General features: G+C 33.9%; 2 protein-coding genes across 6 annotated transcripts in view; one reads left to right on the top strand and one right to left on the bottom strand.

Moving 5' to 3' along the window:
* Window positions 1-1,070: 1,070 nt before the first annotated feature.
* Window positions 1,071-27,660, top strand: part of LOC138329084 (meiosis 1 arrest protein-like) — a 38,907-nt gene continuing 12,317 nt past the window's right edge. Inside the window, exons 1-7 of one of the 3 annotated variants that reach the window (XM_069275814.1) lie at window positions 1,071-1,088; window positions 2,857-2,921; window positions 3,199-3,356; window positions 6,011-6,193; window positions 17,442-17,555; window positions 18,711-18,852; window positions 21,233-21,328. In XM_069275814.1, coding sequence (XP_069131915.1) covers window positions 2,858-2,921; window positions 3,199-3,356; window positions 6,011-6,193; window positions 17,442-17,555; window positions 18,711-18,852; window positions 21,233-21,328 — 757 coding nt within the window. In that variant the 5' untranslated portion in view covers window positions 1,071-1,088; window position 2,857. Of the gene's footprint in view, window positions 1,166-2,856; window positions 2,922-3,198; window positions 3,357-6,010; window positions 6,194-17,441; window positions 17,556-18,710; window positions 18,853-21,232; window positions 21,329-27,660 lie in introns of all 3 variants that reach the window. The other 2 variants (XM_069275813.1, XM_069275815.1) reach the window with 2 other exon arrangements.
* LOC138329086 (sulfotransferase 1B1-like) lies at window positions 9,864-15,789 on the bottom strand. 3 transcript variants are annotated; one of them, XM_069275817.1, is made up of 7 exons: window positions 15,640-15,789; window positions 13,600-13,784; window positions 13,169-13,246; window positions 12,161-12,436; window positions 11,554-11,657; window positions 11,101-11,278; window positions 9,864-10,318 (listed from the first exon to the last, which is right to left on the bottom strand). In XM_069275817.1, exons 1-7 carry the CDS (start codon window positions 15,699-15,701, stop codon window positions 10,206-10,208), a joined length of 996 nt encoding a protein of 331 aa, XP_069131918.1. In that variant the 5' UTR covers window positions 15,702-15,789; the 3' UTR covers window positions 9,864-10,205. The 3 variants fall into 3 exon arrangements, with proteins under 3 accessions (XP_069131918.1, XP_069131917.1, XP_069131919.1); XM_069275816.1 differs by lacking the exon at window positions 15,640-15,789 and adding an exon at window positions 15,366-15,468; XM_069275818.1 differs by lacking the exon at window positions 15,640-15,789 and adding an exon at window positions 14,744-15,319.

Raw genomic sequence — 27,660 nt, 5'->3', positions numbered from 1 at the left:
ACGACGTAGGATTTTAGATGTCGGACAGACGTTTTTTACTGTTTGGATTTACGACGTAATAGTTAACTAAGACGTCGGATGGTAGTTTTCTGCTGGTCGGGATTATGACGTCCGGTTTTAGACGTCGGACGGACGCTTTAATCTAGTCGGAGACGTCGCTTCTTAAATTCAACTAATGATCAACGTTGATTATACGCCGTGTATCACTGGAAGGACGCCTTCCTTGATACTCCAGGGGTTCCGACCATTTATTATGATATAGTCCAGGGGTGTAGAGATCGTAAAATATTGGAGGCAGTTCAGCGAAGAACATCTGAACCAATCACAGGCCAACAAAAATTTCCTTTGAAGACTACAGAGATCGCGACGTCCAACATCTAAGCCACACAGTAACCACAGTGTACCGTTGTTTCCTCCAATAGTCCAGAAGTGTAGAGTAATCGGAACCCCTGGAGTCTCGAGGATGGCTATGCAATGGAAAATGTAAATGTGTTTATATCCACGTTTCTTATTTAACCAACCCATTTTTTTTCTCGAGATTAGATTCAGTGGTTATCAGAATTACAGCGGTAAATCAAAATGAAACGTTTTATCAAAAATGCATTGTTCTGACATCCTGTCATTTATTTTTCTATTATTATTAATTTTAATAAATTTAGAGACGAAATCTAAAGTTTTACTTATATTTCTATTATCAAAAGTTATTTGATAAATATAATCTTACACTCGTGAATATGTGATATGAAATTTATCAAACTCGTTAGGTTAAATAATCTGATATGCCTAAAGGCTCGTGACATATCAAACTATTGAACTTGTTTGATAAATTTCATATCACATTGTCACTCATGTAAGATCCTCTAGATATATAAAAATGCATTGTTCTGACATCCTGTCATTCATCTTTCTGTTTTCATTATTCGTACATATAATTTAAATAAATAAAAATCAATAGACCTATACAGTTCCAATATGTAAAATTAAAAAAAAATTAAATTGATAAATGAAATCCAGTTTTTTTCCGGATTCAGGTAGACAATATTTTGTTTTTAATTTTGTATGACCGACAACATCCGGTCAAAGTCAAGGTTGGTGTCGTCTGCTTTTCGCTTCATTTTTTACGTGCCATTTCAAGTGGAGAATAGCTACACAAGAAGAAAACAAAGTGATGCGATTAATGATAGATTGTTTAGAAGTTTTGGTCATAAATATGCTCCTATATACATTTAATGATTTAATACTGTTTACTTCTAACAAGTCTAGCTTATTTAGTGGCAAATGTCAGTTGTAAGAGTTATGCCCCCTCACCCATCGCTGGAAGTTAAGACAATATTGTCAATGTTGAACTGCATCCTTGATACCCCAGGGGTACTATCACTGACGTTTTATCCACTTGGACTAACGTTATCTCATATTAAAACTGCAGGCAACAGAAGACACAGGTTATTGTAATTTGATTATCCATTCCAAAAGACCGTGGTTGACTGTGCTGCTTTGAAGTGGGCGTCGCTTAGTCCTAATCTTGCCTGTATCATTAAGCTTTTTTCCATATTTTTTGGCCTAGATTCTAAATTAAATATGCTCCATTGCCGACAGAGCATATACGAATTTAACGAAACCCATCATTTTGGAACAATAACTGATGTATGATCATGTTTTATAAGTGTCTAATTAAAACAAAAATGCATATTAAATAATTTATTTTGCTTTTGGTACAAGCACAATAAGTACTTCATTCCATAGAGGGCAGAGTGTCATAGATTTTTTCCAGTAATTTTGACTTTAATAAAAAAGAAGCTATTTTTTTTCTGTTGTAGTAATGGTGTAAAGTGACCAAGTCACTAACTTTTGTAACTGAAAGTGAAAAACTAATTCGTCTGGATCAATTTGTTTTTGATAGAGAAAAAATACCATTCCATCAGCGATGGAGCATCATTTAAAAAAACAACTGATGATATAGACAGATTTAGCTGAATAGGCGTCGCTCTCTCTGTATTCTTCAAATGAAGTCTCTGCAAGCCTGTGATTGGTCAAGGTTTTTTTGCGCTGCATCTAGCTAGTTTTACTAGAAAAAAGTCCAAGGATTGATATAACGTCAGTGATAGTAACCCCTGGAGTATTACAATTTGATTAAAATACAGATCCTTATTATCACTACATTTGATAAAAGGATCTGACAACATCCCATTAGGGGTCACGTCCAGATGACCCTCGGAAATGGCCAATGAAATTTGCACTGCCAGAATCTTGACTGAGGACGAAATAGTTTGAAAAAAGCTGTCCGAATTATTCTCATGTGCGTAGTCATCTCGCCCAAAGAGAACAAATAAGCTAAATGTATACATATACTCGGACGAAATGGCGTCATCAGTCGACGTAGCAATGTGTAGAAAATGTATGTGATCTGAAGTTCACGTGGAAGAAAGGTCATCCGAACATGACCCTTTAGGGAACGTTCTCAGATCCTCTATTAAACGGAGTGGTTATAAGGATCTGTATTTTAATCAGATTGGGAGTAATAAGGATGGGTTGAGTGACGAAGGAAAGTATTAAAAGGAGAAAGAAGGAGAAAAGTGTTACTTGACTATAGTGCATGAGCAATGTACTCACTGTAACGTTTGCTCTAAATTCACTAACAACTATCATATAAATTCTTAGAGCCTTTGTTTACGATGAAAACAAGTTATAAAGCTTCGAATACTACTAGGAAAATGAATTGAGTTAAAAATGAATCTCTCCATTTTCTACCAGAAAACAAGCTTCATATCGTAAATGTTACTCGGGTTTCATTTTGTTTGTGATGTTTTTGTAATATCCCTCGAAAACTTTAAGACATTTTTTATATTTATTTTACAGAATGAACCGCGGATCATCGTCAGGAAAGCAAAATGGCACTCGAACTTTACTCGGAAAACAACCAGGTACGACACACTAAAAAGTATTTTCCGGGATGGGTCGTGCACAGTATTTCAATGATTGGGTCAAGATTTTGTGCTCATTGTCCTGCATACACGTGTACATACATAAAATGTATCTATCATTTCATTTGAGCAATTGTAATATCTTGATATTTTGAAAAAAATAAGTCAATGTATCCAAAACGACTATTGGTACATCCAGTGATTATACAAATAACTTATTTATTTGTATTAGAGTAGTGAGACACAATTTGATCCGAGTTTTACTGTTACCATTCAGCAAGGAGCCTTTTGGTGGACGCATGGCCTCCTTTGTCGGACGAGGTGACGAGTGACCTGTGTGACAGCCTAGAGAACATGCTGTCAGTGGCCTGTAACATCAGTGGCCCGTCCAGGATGCCCCTGTTTAGTCTGCTGGTTCTCTCCTCCTACCCAGAGGTCAGCATTAAGTTATCTAAGCATTAAACTATCTTCCTATGACATCTATGGTCTATATACAATGTAGTTGCCAGAGCTTTGTAGACAATCATCTCATAATGCGCTAACGGGCATTATCAGATGATTGTCTGCAAAGCTACACCATAGCTGTCATAGGAAGATAGTTTAAAGGGACATGGACCTAAATAAACCATGTAAATGTGAATAAAATACATATTTAAGACGTGTCAGATACCTTACTAAGTAATATTTACATTTTCACTTCGCTCCGCCTCAATGAAACTAGTAAACTCCGATCACTTCATTTCCCAATGAAGATGCTTGGTCACGCGCTGACCTCTGACCGGCGTGAGAATACATTTTGACATTGTTTACATTTTAACCTAGTTTTACGCCGCTTCAGTTTTGAATGAACTTTCTGGGATGTGGCCTATCGCTGTACATTTAGAAACACAGACAGAAAATGTTTGATAAAGTGATATTAGAAATTGTTAGTAATATGATATTACAGATATTTTACACGTATTTTGAAGAAACGATGACTTAGGCTCAAGCCCCGGAAAATGCTGAACATAGGCTACTGAGCGCAGCGATGTTCATCACTCATCGAAGTAGGCATAATCGAACGCAAATAGTTAGGATAATGTGTACAATATATAGATCTATATGTGAAACGGTGACATACATGTAAGCTTAGAAACGATAGATTCCATAAAAATACGCTCAAATACCAAACAGGCTGATTTCAGTGACATAAGCCTAACGAAACGATTCTGCGAGTGTCAAAACCCACGGCATTCGAGGGTCGTTGGAAACCACCAACATTTCAAATCAATGTTTCTCTACTTACTTTATACAGAATTTTAATCCTAAAACTCCAGTTGACAGAGAAGTTATCACATTTCAAGAATAACACACAAGTCTTCCAGTGATCTGCGACTAAATCCCACATTTTAACACGTTTTATTGAGCCCCTGAACCATAGACACAGGGGTTGGATTTCACAACAGGTTTAGTTAATAAACATTTAACTGCCAGCTACAAACAATTACCAGACGGAAATACAACATTCAGGTACATTCCATAACAATCGCAATTGATTTTTAAAAGATTTGATTATGTTTAGATACCAACTATTCAGCATTTTCACCACAATCGTCATTTTCTTCAAAACCGGACCCCTGCTAAATCGAGCAACCGGATTACACGTTGACTGCACTGCTAGTACTGCGCAGTATTTTTTTATTTGAAGCTACATGATCATGTTTTTATGATACAATTTAAGCCATTAATTCCTGTACATAAAAACAATATTTCAAAATCGCCGTTTTTAATTGTAACAACGCGCAAAGAATGAAGTTATTTTCGGAACTACATTTTATGTTGCCTTGGTGACGAAAAGAACTGACTGGCGGCTGTTCCGTAGCTGTACATACATGTACGATAACTGGTACAATGTTGCAAATTGTATAATAATCTTATACCGAATACATATAATTTGACTTTTTTCAAAAGCGGGATATTTAAAATAATTATAATAGAAATTCCATCTTTCTGTATTTTGAAGTGTCCCGGTCGAATTTTGTAACGATAGTATAGTAGTGTTGAACTTCAGTGACCTCCCATAATGCACTGCACAATGTAAACAAAATGGTGGGTCAAAAACGTGGGTGAAGCGAACACAAACGAATTCTGATAGAAAACGCTGTACGTCAAGAGTCATTTACGTGCGCGATTTGGAAAGTAGGTAAACATGAATAGATCGCTGAAATGCAAGAGACGGGAGCAACTCCCCACTTTATACTTGCGTGATGTACATATGTGCAATAAGTCAGGAACCTCACTTTGCCCTGTCGAATGAAAAGTCTCGTTTGACTTTTGACTTATAATTCTTACGCTAAATACAAATTGTTTTATCACAAATATGGCTTAAACTTCATTTGTCAACCATCGTAAAGTAGAAAATAATCTTAAAATGTGGAAAACAACTATTCCTTGTCATGTCAGCAAGTTTGTTGTTCATTATAACATCGCTTTCGGCCATAACATCGCTTTCGGCCAGCTTTCGTTTTGTGTTCCAAAAATATAATATTTAAGGTTTATTTCCCTTTAATGCTCATATTTACATCATCAACCCATTTTAGGGTCTTTGCATTAACATTTTTTAAGCTAGACCAGGACAACCCTTTATCAACGACGATTTAATCCACAAGATGGAACAACCATTTTTTACGGTGATCAGTTGCGTCACAACGTTAACATTAGTGACGTCACGTTTTGGATGTCAGTTATACGTCATATACTTCACTTTGTCTTGGTTAGTTTGTATAGAAGAAGTGACATGGAAATGTAAATACAGTTTTGTGGCCTTATTGAGTTCTCAAAGCTAAACATTAACAGCCAAATTTCGTGTATTATAAAGGCACTTTTTCAAAGTTTTCTTCAAGCAATATATTGTCAATTGTTATTTCACCTGCCACTTATAAAATGTAAACAAAATGATAAACAACACTAAATATGTTGAGGAGGACCATTTCCTATATAAGCTTACCCAAATTGTATAGTCGGAAATGTGCTATACATATGTATCTAGTTCCTTTGTTATGACATGCATTAATATACTCTCCATATATAGTCTATATTACCCATTTCAGCTATTACATCCATTGTCCTACGTGAAGAATAATTTCCCAAGACTTCAACAGGCGTGTACCGATTTAAGATCGACAATAGATGAAGCCAGATGCCAGTCAGTGCCCGGGGATGGGGACTGTGTTGTTCAGGGGTTACAAGAAGCATGCGCACAGTTCCAGAGACAAAACAGCAACACAACACAGGTATGTATGGGCAGTGTGAACTTAATGATAATAGTCAGTCCTCCATGTAAAGGAAAGAAGTACTACCACACGACTTTATTAACTCATTTATAAGCACACACTTAACAGTTGTGGCAAAGTATGAGTATGCATTATGTATCATGGAATTTGTATGATTCTTATGATTACTTGATTTCAAAGAACATAGCTTTTGTGTTGAATGAGTTTACAGTTCTAGATAACAATACGTTGTTTAATTAACGCTTGCCCATTGCCTTGTCATGCAACACACACATACATTAGATATTGTGAATACACACGAATGAATGATAACTCAATAATTATTTATTTTCATCACATAATTTATATAATAACACATCCATCCTACTAATATCTCCGCTTGTTTCTGTCAAATTGTGCATTTGTTATATAATTATTTTACACTAAACAACTATATGCGCGGTTTTTTTACCAGATTGACACAAACAGCTCCAGATGCATGCAATAGCATCTACATGTATATCGCAAAAGTATATAATCTAAATGTATATAGCAAAAGTATAGCATCTACATGTATATCGCAAAAGCATAGCATCTAAAGGTATATAGCAAAAGTATAGCATCTACATGTATATCGCAAAAGCATAGCATCTAAAGGTATATAGCAAAAGTATAGCATCTACATGTATATCGCAAAAGCATATCATCTACATGTATATCGCAAAAGAATAGCATTTACATGTATATCGCAAAAGCATAGCATCTACATGTATAAAGCAAAAGTATAGCTTTTACATGTATATTGCAAAAGAATAGCATCTAAAAGTATATAGCAAAAGTATAGCATCTACAGGTATTTAGCAAAAGTATATCATCTACAGGTATATCGCAAAAGCATAGCAACTACATATATATCGCAAAAAAATAGCATCTAAATGTATATAGCAAAAGTATAGCATTTACATGTATATCGCAAAAGCATAGCATCTACATGTATATAGCAAAAGTATAGCATCTAAAGATATATAGCAAAAGTATAGCATCTAAAGATATATAGCAAAAGCATAGCATCTAAAGATATATAGCAAAAGTATAGCATCTACATGTATATCGCAAAAGAATAGCATCTACATGTATATAGCAAAAGTATAGCATCTACAGGTATATAGCAAAAGTATAGCATCTACAGGTATATAGCAAAAGTAAAGCTTTTACATGTATATCGCAAAAGCATAGCATCTACATGTGTATAGCAATCTAATAATATATAGCAAAAGTATAGCATCTACATGTATATCGCAAAATAATAGCATCTACAGGTATATAGCAAAAGTATAGCATCTACAGGTATATAGCAAACGTAAAGTTTTACATGTAGTCAGGTATAGTCGCCCGTAGTCAAGAAGGATAGGGAACTGTCGCAAAATAGACCATGGCTTTTATCAAATCGCATTCCCAGTAATTATCATGTGATGTACTACATGTATATAGCAAAAGTGTGACAATTTTGGTGTTATCATACGGACTTTTCAGACTACCAGTAAAAATGTGATTATACTAAATTACCCCAGTCGTACCTATGTTGTATGGTAAATTTACGCGTGGCGATAGCAGAAAACCAACCAATGTATACGAAGTCTAGCGACAAGCCATTTGTAATCAACAAGCATAGTGCTTCTTGGCCTCCAACATTCATGGCATTACTTGCGCTCAGTATATTGATGCACAGTTCATATTTATTAAACATAACACACGATCACAGTGAAACTCTTCAAATTTAAACACACTCAGATCCTTCCAGTCTAAGTAGTTTAGAGTGTATAAATAAGGGATTGACGCTTTAGTTACCATGTCTGATGGTAAATACTTCCAGTCGTTGATCACCCATATAACAAAAGAATGTTTCCGTAAGCAAAGTCCCTTGTGAAGAGTTTGTAGTCGTTTTAGTGTACCCTCATATTCTAAAATGGTCTTTTCCATTCTTTTGCATCTGTACTCTAAAGATAATAAGACAAGAGTTGATATAATCTGTGTACAACGTGTCCATCAGTCACTCGTATTTTATACTGAACAACAGGTTAATTCAATTTGAAGTTGATGATGCGAACTTATGACACACACTGGTCCTGCATGTCATACATTGAAGGATGTATGAGAACTCGTAGGATCTGCATCAACTTTGTTCAGTGAGACTGAGTCTTACTTCGTAAAGAAAGTTAATTTAGAAAGTAAAAGTAGATTTCAAAAGCAGAGATATGAGAATTAGTTACAGATTATATAATCATTGACCCATCAGAGTGCCTAAGACCATTTTAGACGTTTTAGAGCTCTAGATAAAAAACGACAATAATCATACTCTACATGTTACTATATAGATACGAGAAGAGTGGAAACTCACAGACTCAAAGTTTCTAACCCGCCTACCTTTAGCGGCTCTAAAAACACATTTCTAGTACATCGTCATAAAAACGGTTACTACTAATGGAAAGAACGATAATTTTCCTTTCAAAATCATCCTACACATCTATACAAAGTGCCGTCATTAAGACGATATAAGCCCCATTATGACAAACATCTTGAAAATCATCTAAATAAAATTCATACTCATCGTCTAAGGGCACTCTGGTGGGTCCATGATTATATAATCTGTAACTTATTCTCAAATCCCTGTGTACAAAAACAGCGGCCAAGTAGCATAGCATACTGCTTTTGTATTATCGCTTTTTGAAATGTTCAAAGCCAAAAGTTTTGGTCGTTTAATGTCAGATGACAAAATATGTTAAATGATTCAAGGCGAAACTCCAATTTTATCTTTACTTGAATTCAAATTCCTTTTGAAAGAGTCATGTTGTATATTGTACATAGATTGTACGGCTTTATGAAGTAATACGATATTGTATGCATTTATTTCGAAATGCATTTACACACGTGTTTAGCAAGGATAAAGCATGTACATGTAAATTTTGGCGATAATTTGACGTACAGCAAAGATCCCTCCCTGTAACTTGTTCTACTTTCATTGGCATATGGCCACTGTTTGGCCATCAGATAAATCACTAATCGAATCATGAGTCGAAAATTACTACCTCGACGATATGCGACTTCAAGGGCTATTATGCAAAGTTTGATAATTAAAGTATAATTAATCTGGTGTTTATGGTATAGAACGGATATTCCACCATGATTTAGTATCGATATTCCGATCAATTGTCAACAATAAATTTTGCTTGCGGGTAAAATGCTGTTTACAAACAAACATATTTCAATAATCCCGTATTTATTCTGAAAGATCAATGATAGCCTCTTCTCAACCTGACTGATTGCCGGGATATTGTCACACATGACCTTCTTATGATAGCGTCGGAAAAGTGGCGTGAGGCAGAAACACGTAAAACATGTATCGACATCCCGTTCGCTGATATCAAACATAATCAAAATTTATAACCTTTAGATCAATCATTAATACCCTACCAACTTTTTGTATAAAATTCTTCGATATGATGCTACTTAAACATGTAGAGAATGATAACATCAACCACTGGTATATTCTCATTCCACCAATTTTGTATGGCCAAGAAACGTTATGGTCGATATTGAATCTATACCTTCACATTGTTGCTTGTTTTGCATGTAGCACTATACTGGGAAATAGCGCTTGTACTCTGTAAAAAATGATCATCCAAAGATAGACTATTCTATATACTGATTTATTACAGTCGGGTGCCAAACCTAGGCCTAAACGTGAATATACAAGTAATACAAAAGTTAAATAAAGCTCAATAAAGAAAACTACTGAAAAGCTATAATGCATGTATTTAAAATGATGTTATGTATTTTTCTTCTAAACATGGATTAAGAATCTTAATGAGGTCTTAGTAGATTACAACAATAATATCACAAATGTCCGAATATGAAACACAATTATGGATTTTTCATGAACCGCATGACCGTTCCAATTCTATTTTAGACTTCAAGTAGGTATGGTAGAAGTATAGAATTGACCCCGGTTTGTAGCCTCTACTCGATCAAAGGTTTATATTTCATATTTATAATTGAGAGTTGTTCCCTTCAGTTCCTTCTCTATTAGCTCATTAAACCTTTCATTTTGTGCAACAGTAAACCAGTTCTTCCAGTCTCCGACGATTCCTGTAGTGACACAAGGAGTGGATATATGTTAAACAAATCATGAAAAATCACAGTTGTTTAATTAACTAAATATGCTCCACCACCGACAAAACATACACGATGCTCAATATTTAAGCAATAATCGGTGTTTATGCATGTACATATATGTGTAATTCAGACAAAAAATGATACAAAATAACTCAGTACTTCAATATAGGGCTTAGTGACATAACTGTTTTCGGATGCAATTGATTTTTTATATAATTACCTTGAAGTAAATGTAGAAGCTTACATTTAAATGATGATTATGGTGTTAAGTGAGTAACTTTTGTAAAAGACGAAAAATACTAAATCGTCTGCTGTTATTTTTGATAGAGAAAGAATGCAACTTGTCAGCGGTGTAACATCTTTAACATAATAATGACATACTGTAATTTAAAACATAATCTACCCATTTCTACATATTTTACGATTGCACCCAGGGCAATGCCTCACGAAATCTAGTAAATATCTTACGGAATTCACGATATCCTAGAATTACAAATTAATCGGTATTGGTAGTTCTGTGGTGTTGCTGTGCTTATCACCTATTATTCATCAATTTTGAGAACAATGTGTGATAATGTTTTGATTCTTTTGAATTTCAACAGATTTCATTACAAAATTCAAACGGAGCCTATTTTAGTCATCTCCATAAACGTGTGCCTGAAATTTTGTGTGAAAGATCACATGGTCTATTTAATTTTATGGTCATAGAGAAAGGGAACATGAATTGATTTTGTTTTATTCAATGCTTTATTTACCTTTTCTGAATAAGAAATGGTTTCCACCTTCCACGATTTTGACGGGGCCTTCTTTGATTGTGACAACTGCGTTTAGAAACTTTTGGAAGGAACATTTATCTGCTATCTCTTTCGCTAATTCCTCGTTCTCAGGCAGCTCCAGGTATTTTGCCAGACGCTTTATTTCCTCTACTGGATCCTGGAATAGAGATATTGTTAAGATTCAGTAATTGTTAGTCAAATGTAAATGGATTAACCTATAAACAGCTAATTTATTTTTTTATGTAATTGCAGACTTATTAAAATAATAAAAATATATTGAAATATTTAAATCCGACAATATTGCCATACTTAGCTTGTTGGTTTACACATTCAAACAATTTTAAATTTATTTGCTAGATCATGATAAGAATGGGCTACATTTTACATATCTGACTTAGTTAGCGTAAAATGATTCGTTACAATTGTTCTCACTTTCTTGAGATCCTCATAATATATTATGTGTACACTGGCGACTTGCTTTGTTCTAATAGCTTCATCCCATTCCTTCTCATAAGGAAAGTAACCGTCGTAAAAATCTGAAGTTAAATCAGAGATGAAATGAAATCATTGTATATTAGATGACGTTTTTTACAAATATTTACTAATATATGAAACAAGAGATGTATATTAAATAACGACGAATATAATAAGACTGTTTCACACGAGGAAGACTCTTCTACCATATGAAGGATAGGAATATTCTACCCGAGGGCCACTAAATGTAGAAAAAACCCAAGGCGTGCCGAAGGTTTGGCATTTTTTGATCCCATGGATAGCCATATTATAGAGCCTCAGACGACATGAGTGTATTGATAAATCAGCACTACACCCGATACAGCTACGAGAGAAAAAAATAATTAGAACCGATAAGCAGAAAGTTCCATCGGTTCTCTTTACCAACCCAGCAAATTTAAGATTTAAAACTATTTCTGCCACCCCTTCACTTGTCCTAACTCATGTAAAACAGGTGCATATTATCCGAAGACAGTGTTTGTTTTAATTAAACCAATAATAGTGACTTTGAAAAAGAGAAACAAACTGTGTGTAGTTTTCATTTGGTCTTCGAGGAATTTGTCCCAGGTTCCAGGGAATTCTTCTTCCTCGGCTGTGTTGCCATGAGAGATTCGGTCGTCATGCTTACAGTGATTATACCAAGAAACGAAGACATCTTTAGGGTTACGCCGAGAAAGAATGATTTTACATCGTTTGGCTAAGTGTTGCTTCGGCAGATGGCGAAACGGTACATGGGTACTCAGAATACGCGGGGACTTCATGTCGTTCAAGGTTGAAAGGTCGTCTACCGCTTCGAGCATTCCTTTATACAAAAATAATGTGTAGTTTTAATTTATAATATAGACCTTGATGTTTGATTTGTTTAAGGTATTTCTTTTCAACCAAAAACTAAGTTAATGTACGTTAATAATAAAAATAAACCTCAATGCAAGACTACAATTATTAGTATATACCGTACAAAGAATGTCCTTCTGGTGTTTGTCTATGACTTCATAAACCTAAAATACATTGAGGAAAATGCTTATAATTTATTTTGAATAAATCATTAAAGTACTAATTAGGTATTGATTTTCATGCTTTTACGTATTTTTACAATTAAATAAGTTCAGTTGTGGTGCATCGATATCTTAGCCAACAGTTTACTTTGACCAAACACTGTGCCGCTTTTAAAATTCTCCGCGAAAGTGTTCGTTGTGTAAGACGTCATAATATTCGTCGTACAATTTTTTTAGGTTATGGAAAAAAAACCTCAAACGTCTAACCAATGAAATTGATGATAACATGAAATTACCTTAGATTATATATATAAATTTTATTTGAGGTCGGGCTTTCAATATTTACATTGAATGATAAATTATCATTTTTCATATAGATTATCATGACAATAATTATACTTCCATGAATATGTTTGTTTTCACAGTTATAAGACGTCAGACCTTACAAATGAAGCACTTATTTAGACATGATATTGGAACATGTACATGTAATTATATACATGTATACATATTTATATAAAGATAGGGAGATAACCTACCAGCTATTTTAGCACCCTTTATATACGTAGAATGGCCCTGAACCAACATCGACAGAATCTCATAACACCAGTTCGTTCCTGACAACAAATTATTTTTTACAAAAAGAATACAATATGAATCTTTCATCACATGTTATTTAATATATTTTCTAGGCATGTATATTCTATTTGATAAACTGTGTTTGCTATAGATGGTTACTTCCTAATACAAATTATCTGATTGTATGTAATATATGTTATATTCATGAGCATATTTTAAATGCATTGTAATCCCATAGAGATTCGTTCCCATTAAACGTATTTTATTTGAAATGAGTATAAAAGAATATCTGTTAAAGGAATTTCTGTCCATTCAATTTTTTGTCTATTGAAAACGTATAAACGTATAAAATACCAGGTACATTTTGTATGTTACACATATCCAAATTTACCTGTTTTTGGTAAACTGCAAATTAAGATATCGCTGTCTTTTGACTCAAAGTCCCGAACGGCAGTCATCTGTCTGTGGGGTTCAGGTAAAAGGGGAGGGAAGCTTGGCAATACATAATCGTCGTAAATAGGTAGAACAGAGCAATGACCGTTCGGGCACGACATGCCGTGGGATACGCCGGAGTGCCTTGAATAAACAGAAGTAATTAATGTAGACTGGTTCTCACCAGAGATTCATTTACTGAAGTTTTTGTTATACATATATAAGATAAGGAGTGTTATATTAACGTTTGATTTTTAATATAAACATTTGATTGAATAAGAGCAAGCATTGATTTACAAAGTGAACGTACATAAATATGGGTTATTTTGACACGCTTGATAGGAAAATACGGAATACATGCAGCGCTTAATTCATTCTGAAATTCAATGTCGACTAAACAAAGGCAAAGCCATATGAAATCTAAATTTTTACGTGAATAGTATAATGGAATGTGTCCCACATCCTTATATCAAATGGAACGATCTAATGTTATCGATGCCATCCACCAATCCAGGTCAAATCTGGATGTCAACAAACATTCAGATATAAATGACAAACATTGAAATGACATATACGGTAAACCTCAGGTCAATTCAAACACGCAATATATTCCAGAAAACGGTGATTTTTTTGGCTAATGTAATTTAAACACTGACTTTTTACAATCAATACTATTTCGGATACATGTAGTTCGAACACGTCAAATTATGAACGTAAAAGTAAGATTTTTGTCTGCAAATCGGCGCAATGGGGTCCCTAAAAAACGGTGATATATTTTGCATATTGCAACAAATTGTTTGGAATAAAGATTGTATATATGATCTTTATAATGACCATAATGATGATAAAGAATTAACATAAACATTTTAAGTAATAAATAAAAATTATTTATGCCAATATATCGTACACAAAACAGCAAGGTCAAATATTTAATCTTTGGCCCGTACAATGTATAGTATTTGAATTTGCTGTACCAGATGAAAACACATGAAAGAAATCACCAATGTATGTTAAGTCCAATCTAGATACAGATATCAGTTTAAGTCGACATTAAAATATGCATTCAGTCTATCTTTAGTCAACCGATCAAGGTGTCAAATTACCTGTAAACATGTGTCACACGCTGACACAGCGAGCCTCAAAAGCCAGCCGCTGGGTCAAAGCAAGTGGGTGTGATAACAGCTCCAGCAAAAGCAATCCATTTATTTGGTAAATTAAACAATAGATACGTAGTTTTTCATCAGGTAAAACTAGGAACGTAATTATCTTATTCAAAAGCAGACAATATGCAATCGGGTTTTGGACAATCTGACACTCATTGTGCGATTGTAACCTAATTTTACGAACTGATTGTTAGTAAATATTTTCAATAGCAGTTTCGTAAATGCAACCTGACTTTCTATAACTAAAAAAAATAAATGAAGTTGCGTTATTACGAAATATAATAAAGATCTAACTAGATTTTCTGTGGTTTAAATAAAGTTTCTCTCTCCGTGAACGGACATCGATGTAAATTCTAGACCGCGATCGTGAATGGCGCTGTTTACGCCTTGTCCAAGTACACATATGCATGCGGCTGAATTCTGCTACGCAAATAAACGCTCATGTTTACGATAAATTGATTGAATATTATCTTTCAAACGTTTTGGTATTCCTTTGCTACATAATGCATTTACTATCATGTCCTTCGTAAGATTGGAAACAACTTCACTAAAACAAACTTACCAAAGCTTGCAGGGAGAAAATGTGTCTGCTATATGGCACATGTGTAGTTCAATGTACATGTATCTAGGCCAACACACAAACATGACCACAATTTTAAGTAAACGTACATATATACTCATGTGCTTTGAGCTGTTATGAATAACTAAGGAAGCATATTATCATATCATAGAATGTGTACATGAAAATTTCAATATTTTGAGCTGATATCGTGAGTAATGACGACCTAAATAAAATGACGTGTTGGTTAATAAAAACAAACAACGAAAATACTGACCTTGGTTCTTTTTGGTGATTTAAAAATACTTCAACTGAAAAACACACATACTGTTTAGACATATTTGAAAGACATGAGACTACTCTTGCGTGTAGATTTGTTCGTGGATTGATTAGTGAGGTACATAACGAACATGAGACGACTGTCTAGCTTTGTAAGATGTCTGTCAATGATAAACCTCTTATGTCATATCAATTTCTTAGTTGAATAAAAATATGATAGAGCAATTATGATCAGTCAACCGCTCATTTATTTAAGTCTGCCTCATGTTGTTTTTTGAATAATTTCTAAGTAACGTAGTTTTATTTTATTACAGTTGTTTTATTTTTGATTATTTTTAGAAACATATCGTATTCAATATAAGCCCTTATTAAAATATAATTATCAAGTGGTAAAAATGTACAAATTCCAGTGGTTACTATCACAATCGTAAGATCCAACCCTTGACTATGTCATAAAAAACTGAAGGCATTTAAGGATACAAAACTGACCAATCACCGGCCTACATATTCTTTATTTTATGTAGAAAATAACGTTCAGCTTCAAAGTACAGCCTACTAAGTGTATCATTATACAACTATACTTAGGTTTTCTTCATTGACCTTCAACACTTTCGTACTCTTCATGACCATAGCTGTTGATAGGACGTTGATTAATCAAACAAACAAACAAACAAGTACTCTTTTGGGTATCGAGGATATAAGTATGTATTTGAAATTGAAATAAAAATCAATTATGAAATACATATTTTAATGACGAAAGAACCAGAAGACATATCCAGTTAGTTGATGATACAAAAACGTGATACTATCAACGTTGGTACAGATTATTCCATCAGTATCAATCCGAATCGTAAATGGATGGGAAACGTTAGTCTGATCATATATATATATAATACAACTTCTCCAACGTGGTGATGGACAATGTCGTTATATCCACCCATGTAAGACCATCTATTCCCCTAAATGAGACACGGTGATTCATACTTCCAAAGTTGTTGAATACTTGGTATCAAATACGCATGCAGGAACATAGGTAAGAAGTGCATTTTTGAATTGAATTTAACTGCTAAATTGGAAGCAACTGAGGAAAAATAAATACGTCATAAGCATTAGAAACAATATATGTTATAAATATATATATATATATAAAAATGAAAAAAATTGTCTATTTTGACCTGCATTACTGTTCGTATCCTATAATGTAATCGTATTCGTTTTGTATGTCTTGATAAAGGGGCAGATCGCCTCGAAAATTTGACAACTTTGTTTTGTCCACACGGTTGGAATTACTTCATTGTCCCACATATATAAAGATGGAAACATACATGAATGTTTGTCTTTGAAATCTAACAGGAAATACACGTAGGCGATGCATTAGATTTGGGTAATATAAAACGCTGTTTCGTAAAATGCAGGATTGTAGTTTCGTTTCAATATTGTATCTTAATTTTCTCTTTACCGTTCTGGAAGCCTCTTTCCCCGCCTATCATTTTGTTTGTTTAAATAATAAATTAAGAAATAGGCGTAAATCCTTTATGGATATATGCCAAAATATTGACAGGGTAATGTGCAATAATCTTTAGGGCAAGATGACCAAATGTCGGAGAATATCAATAAGATATAGGACTGCAGAAAAAGAAAAGAAAACAAGAACCCTTAAATCCACGTTAAATGATGTCGAAGTGCTAGTGCAGAGTGATACAGATCGGCTTCAGACATTGATAACAGCTTAAAGTTTATCTTATTCATATAATGCATCATCACAGCTGTAATACTATCAATTTGCTGTTTTTTGTACAGACTGGGGGACTCTGTAACCAGTTAGAGGTGATCGTTGTGTCCTGTAAAAAAGCACATTCCATTCAGAAGCAGATTGAAGATGCAATGTCTTCAATGACTTTGGATTCTCTCAAGGTCAGTGTCACTTCAATATTAGTGTCATCTGTATTCTCTTTTTATATCAAAGTGATAAGTCACTCCCAGGGTATCAAATGGTGCACGAGTTGAATAACATTGAATATACACTACAAGTGATTTAAACGTTTGACCTTCTGAAGGTGACATTTAAATTTTATCTTTATTCGGCTCCGTTGTTCATTGTATATTTTTCATCTTGCATACTACGTAATTAATTTATTCACTTATTCACTGAATTAAATGCACATTGAGCTTATTATAATGTGTATAATATATTATTTTGACTTATTAACTACTATATAGCTGTGTCACTTGACATCGTGAACATCATCTGAATATTATTATAAGGTTTGATATAACTATTTTCGGAATATAGTGCTTACTAATTGTTAGTTGGTGTAATATTTCTATCGTTATATTGGAAAAGCTTGTTTTGATTACTTTTGAAAAACAACTATTTCAGAGTGTGACCTCTATTTACACATGTTGATGCTTGTACAGGGTCGATCGTCTACCCATCGCATAACATTCATACGCCAGAGTGACGTGTATTTACACATGTTGATAAATGTACATGGTCGATCGTCTACCCATCGCATAACATGCACTTCTTCACATTCGGCACAGAAATAGAAATACAATTGTTTACATGTTACTCTCATTCTTTATCTTCTGCATACATACACTGACAATACTCAGCGTCGAGACATTGTATTCTAAGTTAGTGTCCATATATTTCCAAATACGTATGAATATGATAAGCTACTTTGACCTAATAAAATAATTGAAATTTCCCAATAAACAATAATATCATTGTTACACGAAATGCTATCCCGACGATAATGATGATGACAGTGGTTTAATCCTAACAACATATCAGAGTTACAGAAAATCTTATGGCCTCCTCTTTTCAAATCGTTACAATGTGTTACAATACAATATATTCAATAAAACGACAAACACTGATACAGTAAAAACGGTTTTAACGAACCTCTGGCGACCATTACAATTAATTTCTGATAAGCATATTTCTGTATATATTTACAACATGCATCATACAGAAACCTTAGCGGGGTATGGAAGATATTACGTTATAGTCATTTTTACTGTATAAGTCAATGAATTGTCATTTCGTCGTCTAATCCATTTCAGAGAATTCAGCTGGTTTCATTGTCAAATCTAGGATCTGATTCTATCGCGGATGACAAATCAGACGACTGCGCAAGTCAGAGCAGCTCTTCATCGAGTAGCAGTGGTTTGAGTGGCCTTGTGGATGTCATTAAACTCGATACAGGTAACACACTAGTACCTGTACACGTCTAATATCTTCCCAGTATGCTCCGGTGTATGTTATATACATGTATAGTTTCATCATACCGAATGGTACAATACTGATTTATATCATGCGATACAATCTTGTCGGTTGAGGCTGTATTACATGGCTACATATCCAATACAACATTGTGGCGTTACGGTTTCAACGTGATTGCTGTTTTCTCGGTATACTAGTAATTTGAGCTAGAAAACAAACTGATGGTACTGTAAAGGAGGCGAACAGCAGGATTTGTTTTAAAATATCACAAAATTGTCACGTATGGATAATTGACACACAGCGATGACTGTACAACCTATTGCTGCAGATTTCAAAATAAAGGAATATTATGATAAACATGTCGAAGTATGAGAGAAAATTACTCATTCATATGTGGATATGAAGGATAGCGATATTCTACCCTCCTCTGGAACACAAAATGTTGATAACAAAATATTTTAACTTGCATTTTGTGACACTCAGGTAGAATATCACTCTCTATAATCCTTCATATCTACATACTTGTGTGCGCCCATAGTAACTAATGATGGGTATTCTTATGTCGAGTATGGAGTTCCGCACAGAGATTCCAGTGGGTCCATTAACATCATGCATACATTATTGTAAATCTTATCAGAAGTGCTTGGTTAGACTAGCCCTTTATGTCTAGGCGTTGTACTGCTATACCAATATACATTGGTGTAAACTAACTAGTATTTACGGAGTCTAATCTTAAATAAGAAAAGGTGCATATAAAATTCATAGGTGCTTCATCATGTAGTATTGGATAATGACAACTCATTGGCAGCATTGTCAACCTTCGATTCGATGATTCTATAAAGATAGAAAACCAGGACTCGCTTGTTTAGAGGATGACTGACTTAATTACATAAGTTAAACAGCGAAATTTAAATTTCTCATTTGCTTCAAAAATTTTGATTATAATATTCACAAAGATTCACAAAGAGAATCAAGTAAGTAAATCACGAATCTTATTAAATTTTGTAAAATTCGTATTACCAGATATCATTTTCATCCTGATTTGAAAATTGCCATTAAACTATGGTTAGTCTAATCACCTTTTGAACAACCGGGGCCAGATTTTGAAATGTTGCTGTTCAAATAACATGAGATTTACTGTTCTTTATAAAACCATGCTGACTGTGTCTAGCCGTTAGACACACACATAACACCTGTAACGCTTCGGTGTTTCGTCACCAAACAATAAAACTTATATCGCATGTGAGGAAACTGATGTAACCTTTACATAAACATGTTTTACAAGTCAGTTGACTTCAGTGGATTACTGTGTAGTATACAGATTCGTGGTTTATTTTATTGATTGAAACCTTGACCATACTTTCACGGTGGCGCCAGCCATACCCTTAGTTACGACGTTAGCACGAAGTGCCAGAGCATCAGTAATTAGTTAATGCTTTTGAATGGCTTTAATTTTGCACTACCATTGGTCATACGTACCTCAGATCATAAAAGATTAGGTATCTAGTTTTGTATAGGGTCGTTTAATGATTTAAATGATTTCATTGGTTTCTTATTCATTTCGTTTTATTTCTTCTTGATTAAAATGATCTGGAATTAAAGTTTTGAAATCAAATCTCGTTAGAAGAAATATACTTTTAAGAAAAATCAACGTATGCGTTTATTGTTTACTTTCTAAAACGGATTAGATATAATAACAGTGATAGTAACTCCTGGAATATCGAGGGTACAATAGAAAAATATCCCATGCCATTATCTATTATATCTACCAAACGTTTGTTGATATCGAATTGTCGTATACCAATTTTAGTGTCTCTTCAGTGTCTTTTTCATGGACTTAAAGTGTCTGATTGAGTTTAATTTAAGCAAGATTGAAAATAGAACATAGCCCAGGCTTATACGATTTTATTGCTGTGATAATGTTAAACCTAATATAATAATTTTTAACATACACATTATACTACACACACATTACAGTTTGTATCGGTTCAGCCAGCGATACAGTATATTTATACCGTATATTGCTAAGATGTTCAGGTGAACTGTAAAATAAGAGTTATTTCCCTTTTAACGAAACCTTATGAAGCATGCAGGGTTAAACTGTTAGTTACAATACCGAATTATTCAATGTCACGATACCAAGACGGTTACAAATTCGTCATCGGAGGCTCCAGCTGTGTTTTTAAAGGAAGAAAGAAAGATAAAAGAGAAATTCTGAGTGTTATTAAAATTGTTGTGTCAAATATATCCTTCCCAGAACCTGGATCGTTACTATCATACACACCTTAACTTGTCGCACTCTAACATGTAAATTGTATTAAAATAAGTTTAATGACAATGATTGGTTCTAATTTCCTTTCAGACCCACTGTGCTTACAGAACTTCTTCAGTAGTTGGTTAATCGACAGCAGTACAGACAGTGAACATCTGCATATCGTTCTTCCACCAGGGTTAACAGGTTGGTGTTATCATTTTAATAAAAACACTGTTGGATTGATGTTGGAGTCTTTGAACTCCCACTAAACGTAACTATCAACAAAAAGTCAAGTTAGATTCGACCCCGATATTATTACCATTTGTAGATTCAATTGAAATTATATATCAAGAATCTTTAAAATTATTTCTTAATACTTTTGGTACAATAGTCGATGATTGTTAACACGCCTTCATTTAAAACTGATCGCCATAGACGTTACGATTATTGCCGAATGGAAATTGGAAAGTTCATGACTCGTTCTCGGAAGACTAAATAGGAGACACCTAATGATATTCAATAGTTTTTTTTAAAGTTTCCGAATTATTGTCGCTCATCTGAATGATTAACAACAGGATGATTTCTTTTTTTGAAAGTTCTTCTAAATCCTGCAAACAATACGACAGATACGGATATTTGAATAAAAAGACACTATACCCCAATATGATTTTGGATCCAGTAAGAATGACTGTGACTGTAAGGTTATTAAATGGATTTTGGTTATAAGATCATCAAGATGGGTTTATGCGATACCTTTGCGTTCACCATTCTCCGTCCGTCCGTCCGTCCGTCTATCTATTAACTACGACTACTTCATAACCGCTGGCAGCCATTTGACTAGCAGTATCCAAATGAGCGGGGACTCACACTTATACAGATACTCAGGCAGGCCTTCAGGGCCTGAGGTGCGGGGCCAAAATGGATCATTTTTGCTCTTTCCATATAAACGACCTGAAACATAGTTCTGGATAGCTCTTATATCACATTATCAGTATCCCTATTGGTATGAGATCCAAGGTTGTATAAATGGTATAAACTCCCTTGGGTCTGGAGGACAGGACAAAAGTTAGTTAATTTGGCTATATCGTTTTGAAACTAAATATAAGATAGTACTCATATTGCATTGGTTGCATTAATTTCAAACCTTAAATGAAAACACAAAACGTTAACAAAGCCACATTCACGCACAGGTTGAAGCGATATAACAACAATTGTAACCAACGGTGTCATATGTATAACTTTATGATTTCAAATCAGAGTACATGTATTCGATTTCTCGCATTAATGGTTTTGGTGAGTGCTAGTGATTAATTTTGATTACCTAATAATAGTTCTAAGAAAACAGTCAAACGTACTTTACTAAAATGTAATTACCGTAATGAAAACACTGCAGTCATGCGGTGTGGGACCCAGACGGCGAATGGTGGGTGACGATGTACAGTGTAGCCTCGAACTGTATTCTCAAAGATCATGGCTAAATAACATCACTATTTTCTAGTTATATCTCCGAGTGTTTCTATAGATATATATAATACAGCCTCGTGGCTGAATGGAAAGACAATTTTCAGGTAATGAATGGATGGTACATTGACAAGCCCCATATTACTAAGAGTACAGAATGCTTTATAGTATTTCATTGACAGATTGTCAAACCCACTTTATCAAAGCACTTATCTATACAGATCCAATTTCTATACATAACATCAGTTCATTTATAGAGACATGAACTGCTTATTGCAAAAAATTCAACAGAAAGAAACATACATTTGAAAATACAAACAACATCATTAACGAACACATATAAATGTAATAGATGAAAGAATCAGTCCTGGATTAATACTACCAATGCAACGGTGTATGTTTTGAGAGATATCGCATATAATCTGGGTCGGGTTATTCAAAAGATTCTACGGTAGTCATCTGATTAGTAAAATGTTCATTTCTCATTAGCTTCAAAACCTGTGGATATATTGTGGATAAAATCGAAAAGAAGGTTGAGTATTTAATGCATTTATTGAAATTTAATTACTTCATCCTGAAATAATTTTATCTTGAATTGAAAATTTGGAAATCGAATTAAAAATCGTTAAACTGGAATTAAGCTAATAAGCTAAGACCTTACACTAAACACTTTGTTGTTGGGTTCTTTCATCGTTTGTCATCCATGTTTGTATTATAGCACACTAGCACAACATTGTCTTTTATTAGTTGGTGGTAGGCAAGTTCACTCCTTTTAGCTGATGGAGATCTTCATTCACTGATGTTTATTAAAATGCGATGGACTTACTAAAAGATTTCCTCGATTTCAACAACTTTAATTGTTTTGCCTCCAGACGTAAGTCTGCCAATGACCTAACGGGAATTAGTGGAGATATGTCCTGTTGCTTATCTACTCAATTACCTAGCTCAACCTCGGAGTTTTGCAAGCCAATGCCCGCAGCAAAAGCAGCTTTCAGTGCGATATTTTCTAGTGTTCTCGTGGGATATTTCGTGATGACCAGAAAGCTTTTTTGACAAGAGAGCAACGACAATATTGTTCCATGTCATTCATTTTAGAAGCCCGTCATGTGCGTCACCGGGCAAGGGCAGGTAACTCTGCGGTTGATTTTTGAAGCCATTTAAAGGAACAGTTCAGTTGATCTAATTTTCTTAACATAACCACAGGCAAAATATGGCTATAAAAATTATTTTAACGTTACTTATGAAAATATATAACAAAATATAGTAACAAACTCTGCGATATTGTTAATTGTTTCAATCGACACCGTTGAAATTCCAAATAGTATACTGTAGTTATACGATTAAGCAATTACAATTGCTTGATAATATACCGAATTCAAACATTTCTTTGAATAACAGTTTTGTTTTCGAAGATAATGTCAATAATGACAATTTAAAGAAAATAAAACTATTCTATTCGAGTCTATTCCAGCTAATACGAGCTGAAAAGATGCACACACATAACCCCTGCGACAAGATGAACAACGAACAAAGATATATTGGACACAAGGTCGACTATAAACAATTTATTGCACCCAGCAAACAGTTATATGCCACACTTTGCAGGCGAAAACAGCTATTTTATTATAACCGGATTAACATCGATAGGCATGGCTCAACCGATAAGGTAGATGGATGAAGATTAATTTTACAGGAAACCCATTTTTATTTCGGAATTAAATTTTGCCTCTCTATTCTCTAATATAGTCCAAGGTTTATTTCGATGTGGCACAATTAAACGCTTTCCACACAACAGAATACATGGTATTGATACCATCTATATAACTCAACATGTATGGTACTAACTAAACCTTTCCGTAAAGCTCAGAAGAAATATAACGTTACTATACATTAGAATTTAAGACATGAAATATATCAATGTTTTCTGTGTATATACATAGAGAGAAAATATAGATAGAGAATGAAAATAAAAAATAATAATAACAATAATTAACTTTATTTTCATTCGATTGCACAAAGACTCTTCTCACATGTGGTCGAAGCATATAAAATGTACAGTATTTACAGCAAATATAAACGGGATCATATAACAAAGATTTTTTCATTGTATTCAGATATTTTAATGGGGTAATACAGGAGTTTACGTCATGTTTTAAATGATTAATTACTGCAATATAATTCAAGACTCTAAAGCTAGCAGAAGCAAAATATTGCTTCTGTTTGTCAAAAACTCGTTTTAAATAGAAAGAAATGTATCTTTGTTGATTTACGTTATTTCAACGACATCCTTCAAACAGTTAGTATATGATCATAGACACAAAGTTTGTAATGATTTATGTATTGTTTCAGTCACACAAAGAACATTGCTGACATAACACTGAATTTTTTAGATTAACCAACAGTGTCTATAGAATATCAGCCACGGAGAACATATATGTGCCAAAATATAAGTGTATCTAAGTACATGTATCTTCATGTATATTCATGTATTTATGTATTCAATTTAGATTTACATATATGTACAGCCTCCAAAACCAAATAATTTGTATACTTTAATATACAGTTGAACCGTATGAGAGAGTGCGTTCATACATGTAATAAGTAAGGCGTATATCATTGGCTAAAGTATTACCTTAACTCAATTACTAAACAAATAAATATTCGTTTAATTAATTAGTTAGGATTATTTGATATACAACAGCATTAAACCATACGGAAAGGTTAAGAGTATTGATTAAATCGGATCAAAGGAGAACAGATCAGGGGATTTCTAATATAAGAAGACTATGTACGTCAACAACACTATGGTAGCCAGGTGCCCGGGGATTATTTCTGACGATCCCAGTGCTCTTTGTTCTTTTTGCAGACACCTTCAACTTACTAACGCGAATAAACCTACAGGTAATTAGTTCTTCATATGCGCTTTTGTAATATTATGCAATGTAGTATTGGTAATAACATGAACAAATGATGACGATGTTAGAAACAGACCTTTATGAAATACTCATTTACTGTTTTGTTTTATTGGGATATCTATTTTTCAATATGACGTGGTTTGTACGTAAAGACATCATCAAATAAAGCCAGCACACTGTCCTCTTTTTTGCGCATATCATGGGATAAGTTCGTTTAAAGGTAGACCGGCTTCCATCATGGATTTTAATGGTAGACTCTATCACCACTTTATATTGTGCTGTAGGATCATTTATCATTTGGAATATATATACTTTCCTTGGACCTTAGTTGTGCAAAATGCATTTATAAACCAAAACGACAACAAGATATCAGACAGGCTCCATCTCGAATATTGTTAAATAGATTATTTGCTATGTCCCATTTTCAACAGTTTTGAAGGTTCATATGTATACATTATCAGTTCATAGAATCGTCGAAAATACAAACTAATGATTATTTGGCTTAGATATTGAAAACCAAAGTTTAATTTATTTCCTGTGTTGTTTCCACATGTTATGACTTGAAAAGTTTTAAATCTTCAACAAACCTTTCATGGAATAATATCTGCAGTCGGTAATTTTTATAACGAATATTAAATGAATACGAACTATAAACCAAGGCTTACCCTTGATTTTTGTACTCGGAGTTTGCCAATACACTAACTCATTGTTGCAATTCCAATGTTTGTTACAAAAATAGAACGTGTGCTATGTTAACAGTATGTTTGTTGGTCCTCTGTATTCTCTGTCTTTCGGCCATATTTTCAACGCTCTCATGTGTTCATTTTGCTTTGATTATTACTAAACTTCCACATACGCTTCAGAATCAAAACATCTTTGACCAATGAGAGATCATCTGTTTATCGTTACTGTTTCTTTTTTTAGAAACAAATTATTCTTTTTTTTTAGATTTTTTCTCTATTTTTAGGAAGTAATGGAAGCCTTGTACGTAATGACTTTAGTTCTCTCTAGATTTTCTCTAGACGTGTGTACAGATAATCAAAAATAAAAAAAATGAGGAAGTTAGAGTTGCAGGAGTTTTTTTTTGGCGATTTTATTTCTTTATGGATATCCACAAGTTTGCACATAAACATAGAAATATCAAAACCAATATCAAGCTTCAGCATTTGTTAGGTCAAGGAGAATTGAAAAAATAAACGTTTCATGGTTTGCTGGTCAATGTTAGCAACATCCATTGTCAGTACTAAAGACATTTTATTTTAATGATGATGTTAATAACTTGAATACGCACTAGTTGTACTAAGGTCAAGGTGTCTGTCTGAAGATCCATGTTCTCTTGAATAAATTGCCACATAATAACAAGTTGTAGGAAACGACAGGGGACATGTATTCCTTCAGTTATCAATTGTTTATTTAATATGATGCCTGTTCACCTGGCCGTTCTGTGATAGTGCTGTTACTTCTAGGAATGGAACTGATAAAACTGGCTACTGATCTCAGGATGTTTAGTAATGTGACGGAAATGGTGGTAGTTTGCTTGAAAACGACACCTGATGTTCTTAGTAGCAAAGTGTGTACCTGGTTATCTGTTAAAATGTTCTTTCTTCCTAGGGACACCTCTAACATGTTCTGTGAAACAGAGGGAAATACAAAGTGGTATAGTCCCGATTAATACTAAACCACAAAACAATCAATTACAATTATATTGTTTGCTCGTAATTTCCCGCACACTTGCTGTGCTAAACACTAACATTTCTTAACACATTCATATATTAGGTTGAAAAGTGCAAGTTTCCAACAGCGATTCCAAACATCCTATATTTGTATAAATCACTTTACATTGTTTTCGTGAAGCAAAGGTAAAACATACATTGTGATAATCAATGTCATTAAAATGGGTTAAAGTGCATCTCACACAATATGAAATGTGTGATTCATAACAGAGATTGTGTGTAGGAATTGAAAATCATGAACATATTAAAGAGTTATTATGAAATCGTATATGATTAGCCGCACTCAATTATACTAGTGCGAAAAGGTTAAATTGCTCCATACCATGCAATTTTATCATTGTTAATGCAAACCCCGTTCACCAAGATATAAACATTAATTTTGTTAAGACCGTGCAACTTTGATAATTAGTCTAGATTATTGTCCGTG

The sequence above is a fragment of the Argopecten irradians genome, chromosome 8 (assembly GCF_041381155.1).
Source record: "Argopecten irradians isolate NY chromosome 8, Ai_NY, whole genome shotgun sequence".
Classification (NCBI taxonomy): Eukaryota; Metazoa; Mollusca; class Bivalvia; order Pectinida; family Pectinidae; genus Argopecten; species Argopecten irradians.
The sequence above is the reverse complement of the archived record's forward strand: the minus strand, read 5'-3'. Positions and strand labels throughout refer to the sequence as shown.

Excerpts from the sequence above, each read along its gene's own strand:
- LOC138329086 (XM_069275816.1), bottom strand. The coding sequence starts at position 15,448 with ATGTTTGTGTGTTGGCCTAGATACATGTACATTGAACTACACATGTGC. Across the intron at positions 11,279-11,553 it reads ATTATGAGGATCTCAAGAAA|GATCCAGTAGAGGAAATAAA; the intron begins GTGAGAACAATT and ends TCTCTATTCCAG. Across the intron at positions 10,319-11,100 it reads CCATTTCTTATTCAGAAAAG|GAATCGTCGGAGACTGGAAG; the intron begins GTAAATAAAGCA and ends GTGTCACTACAG.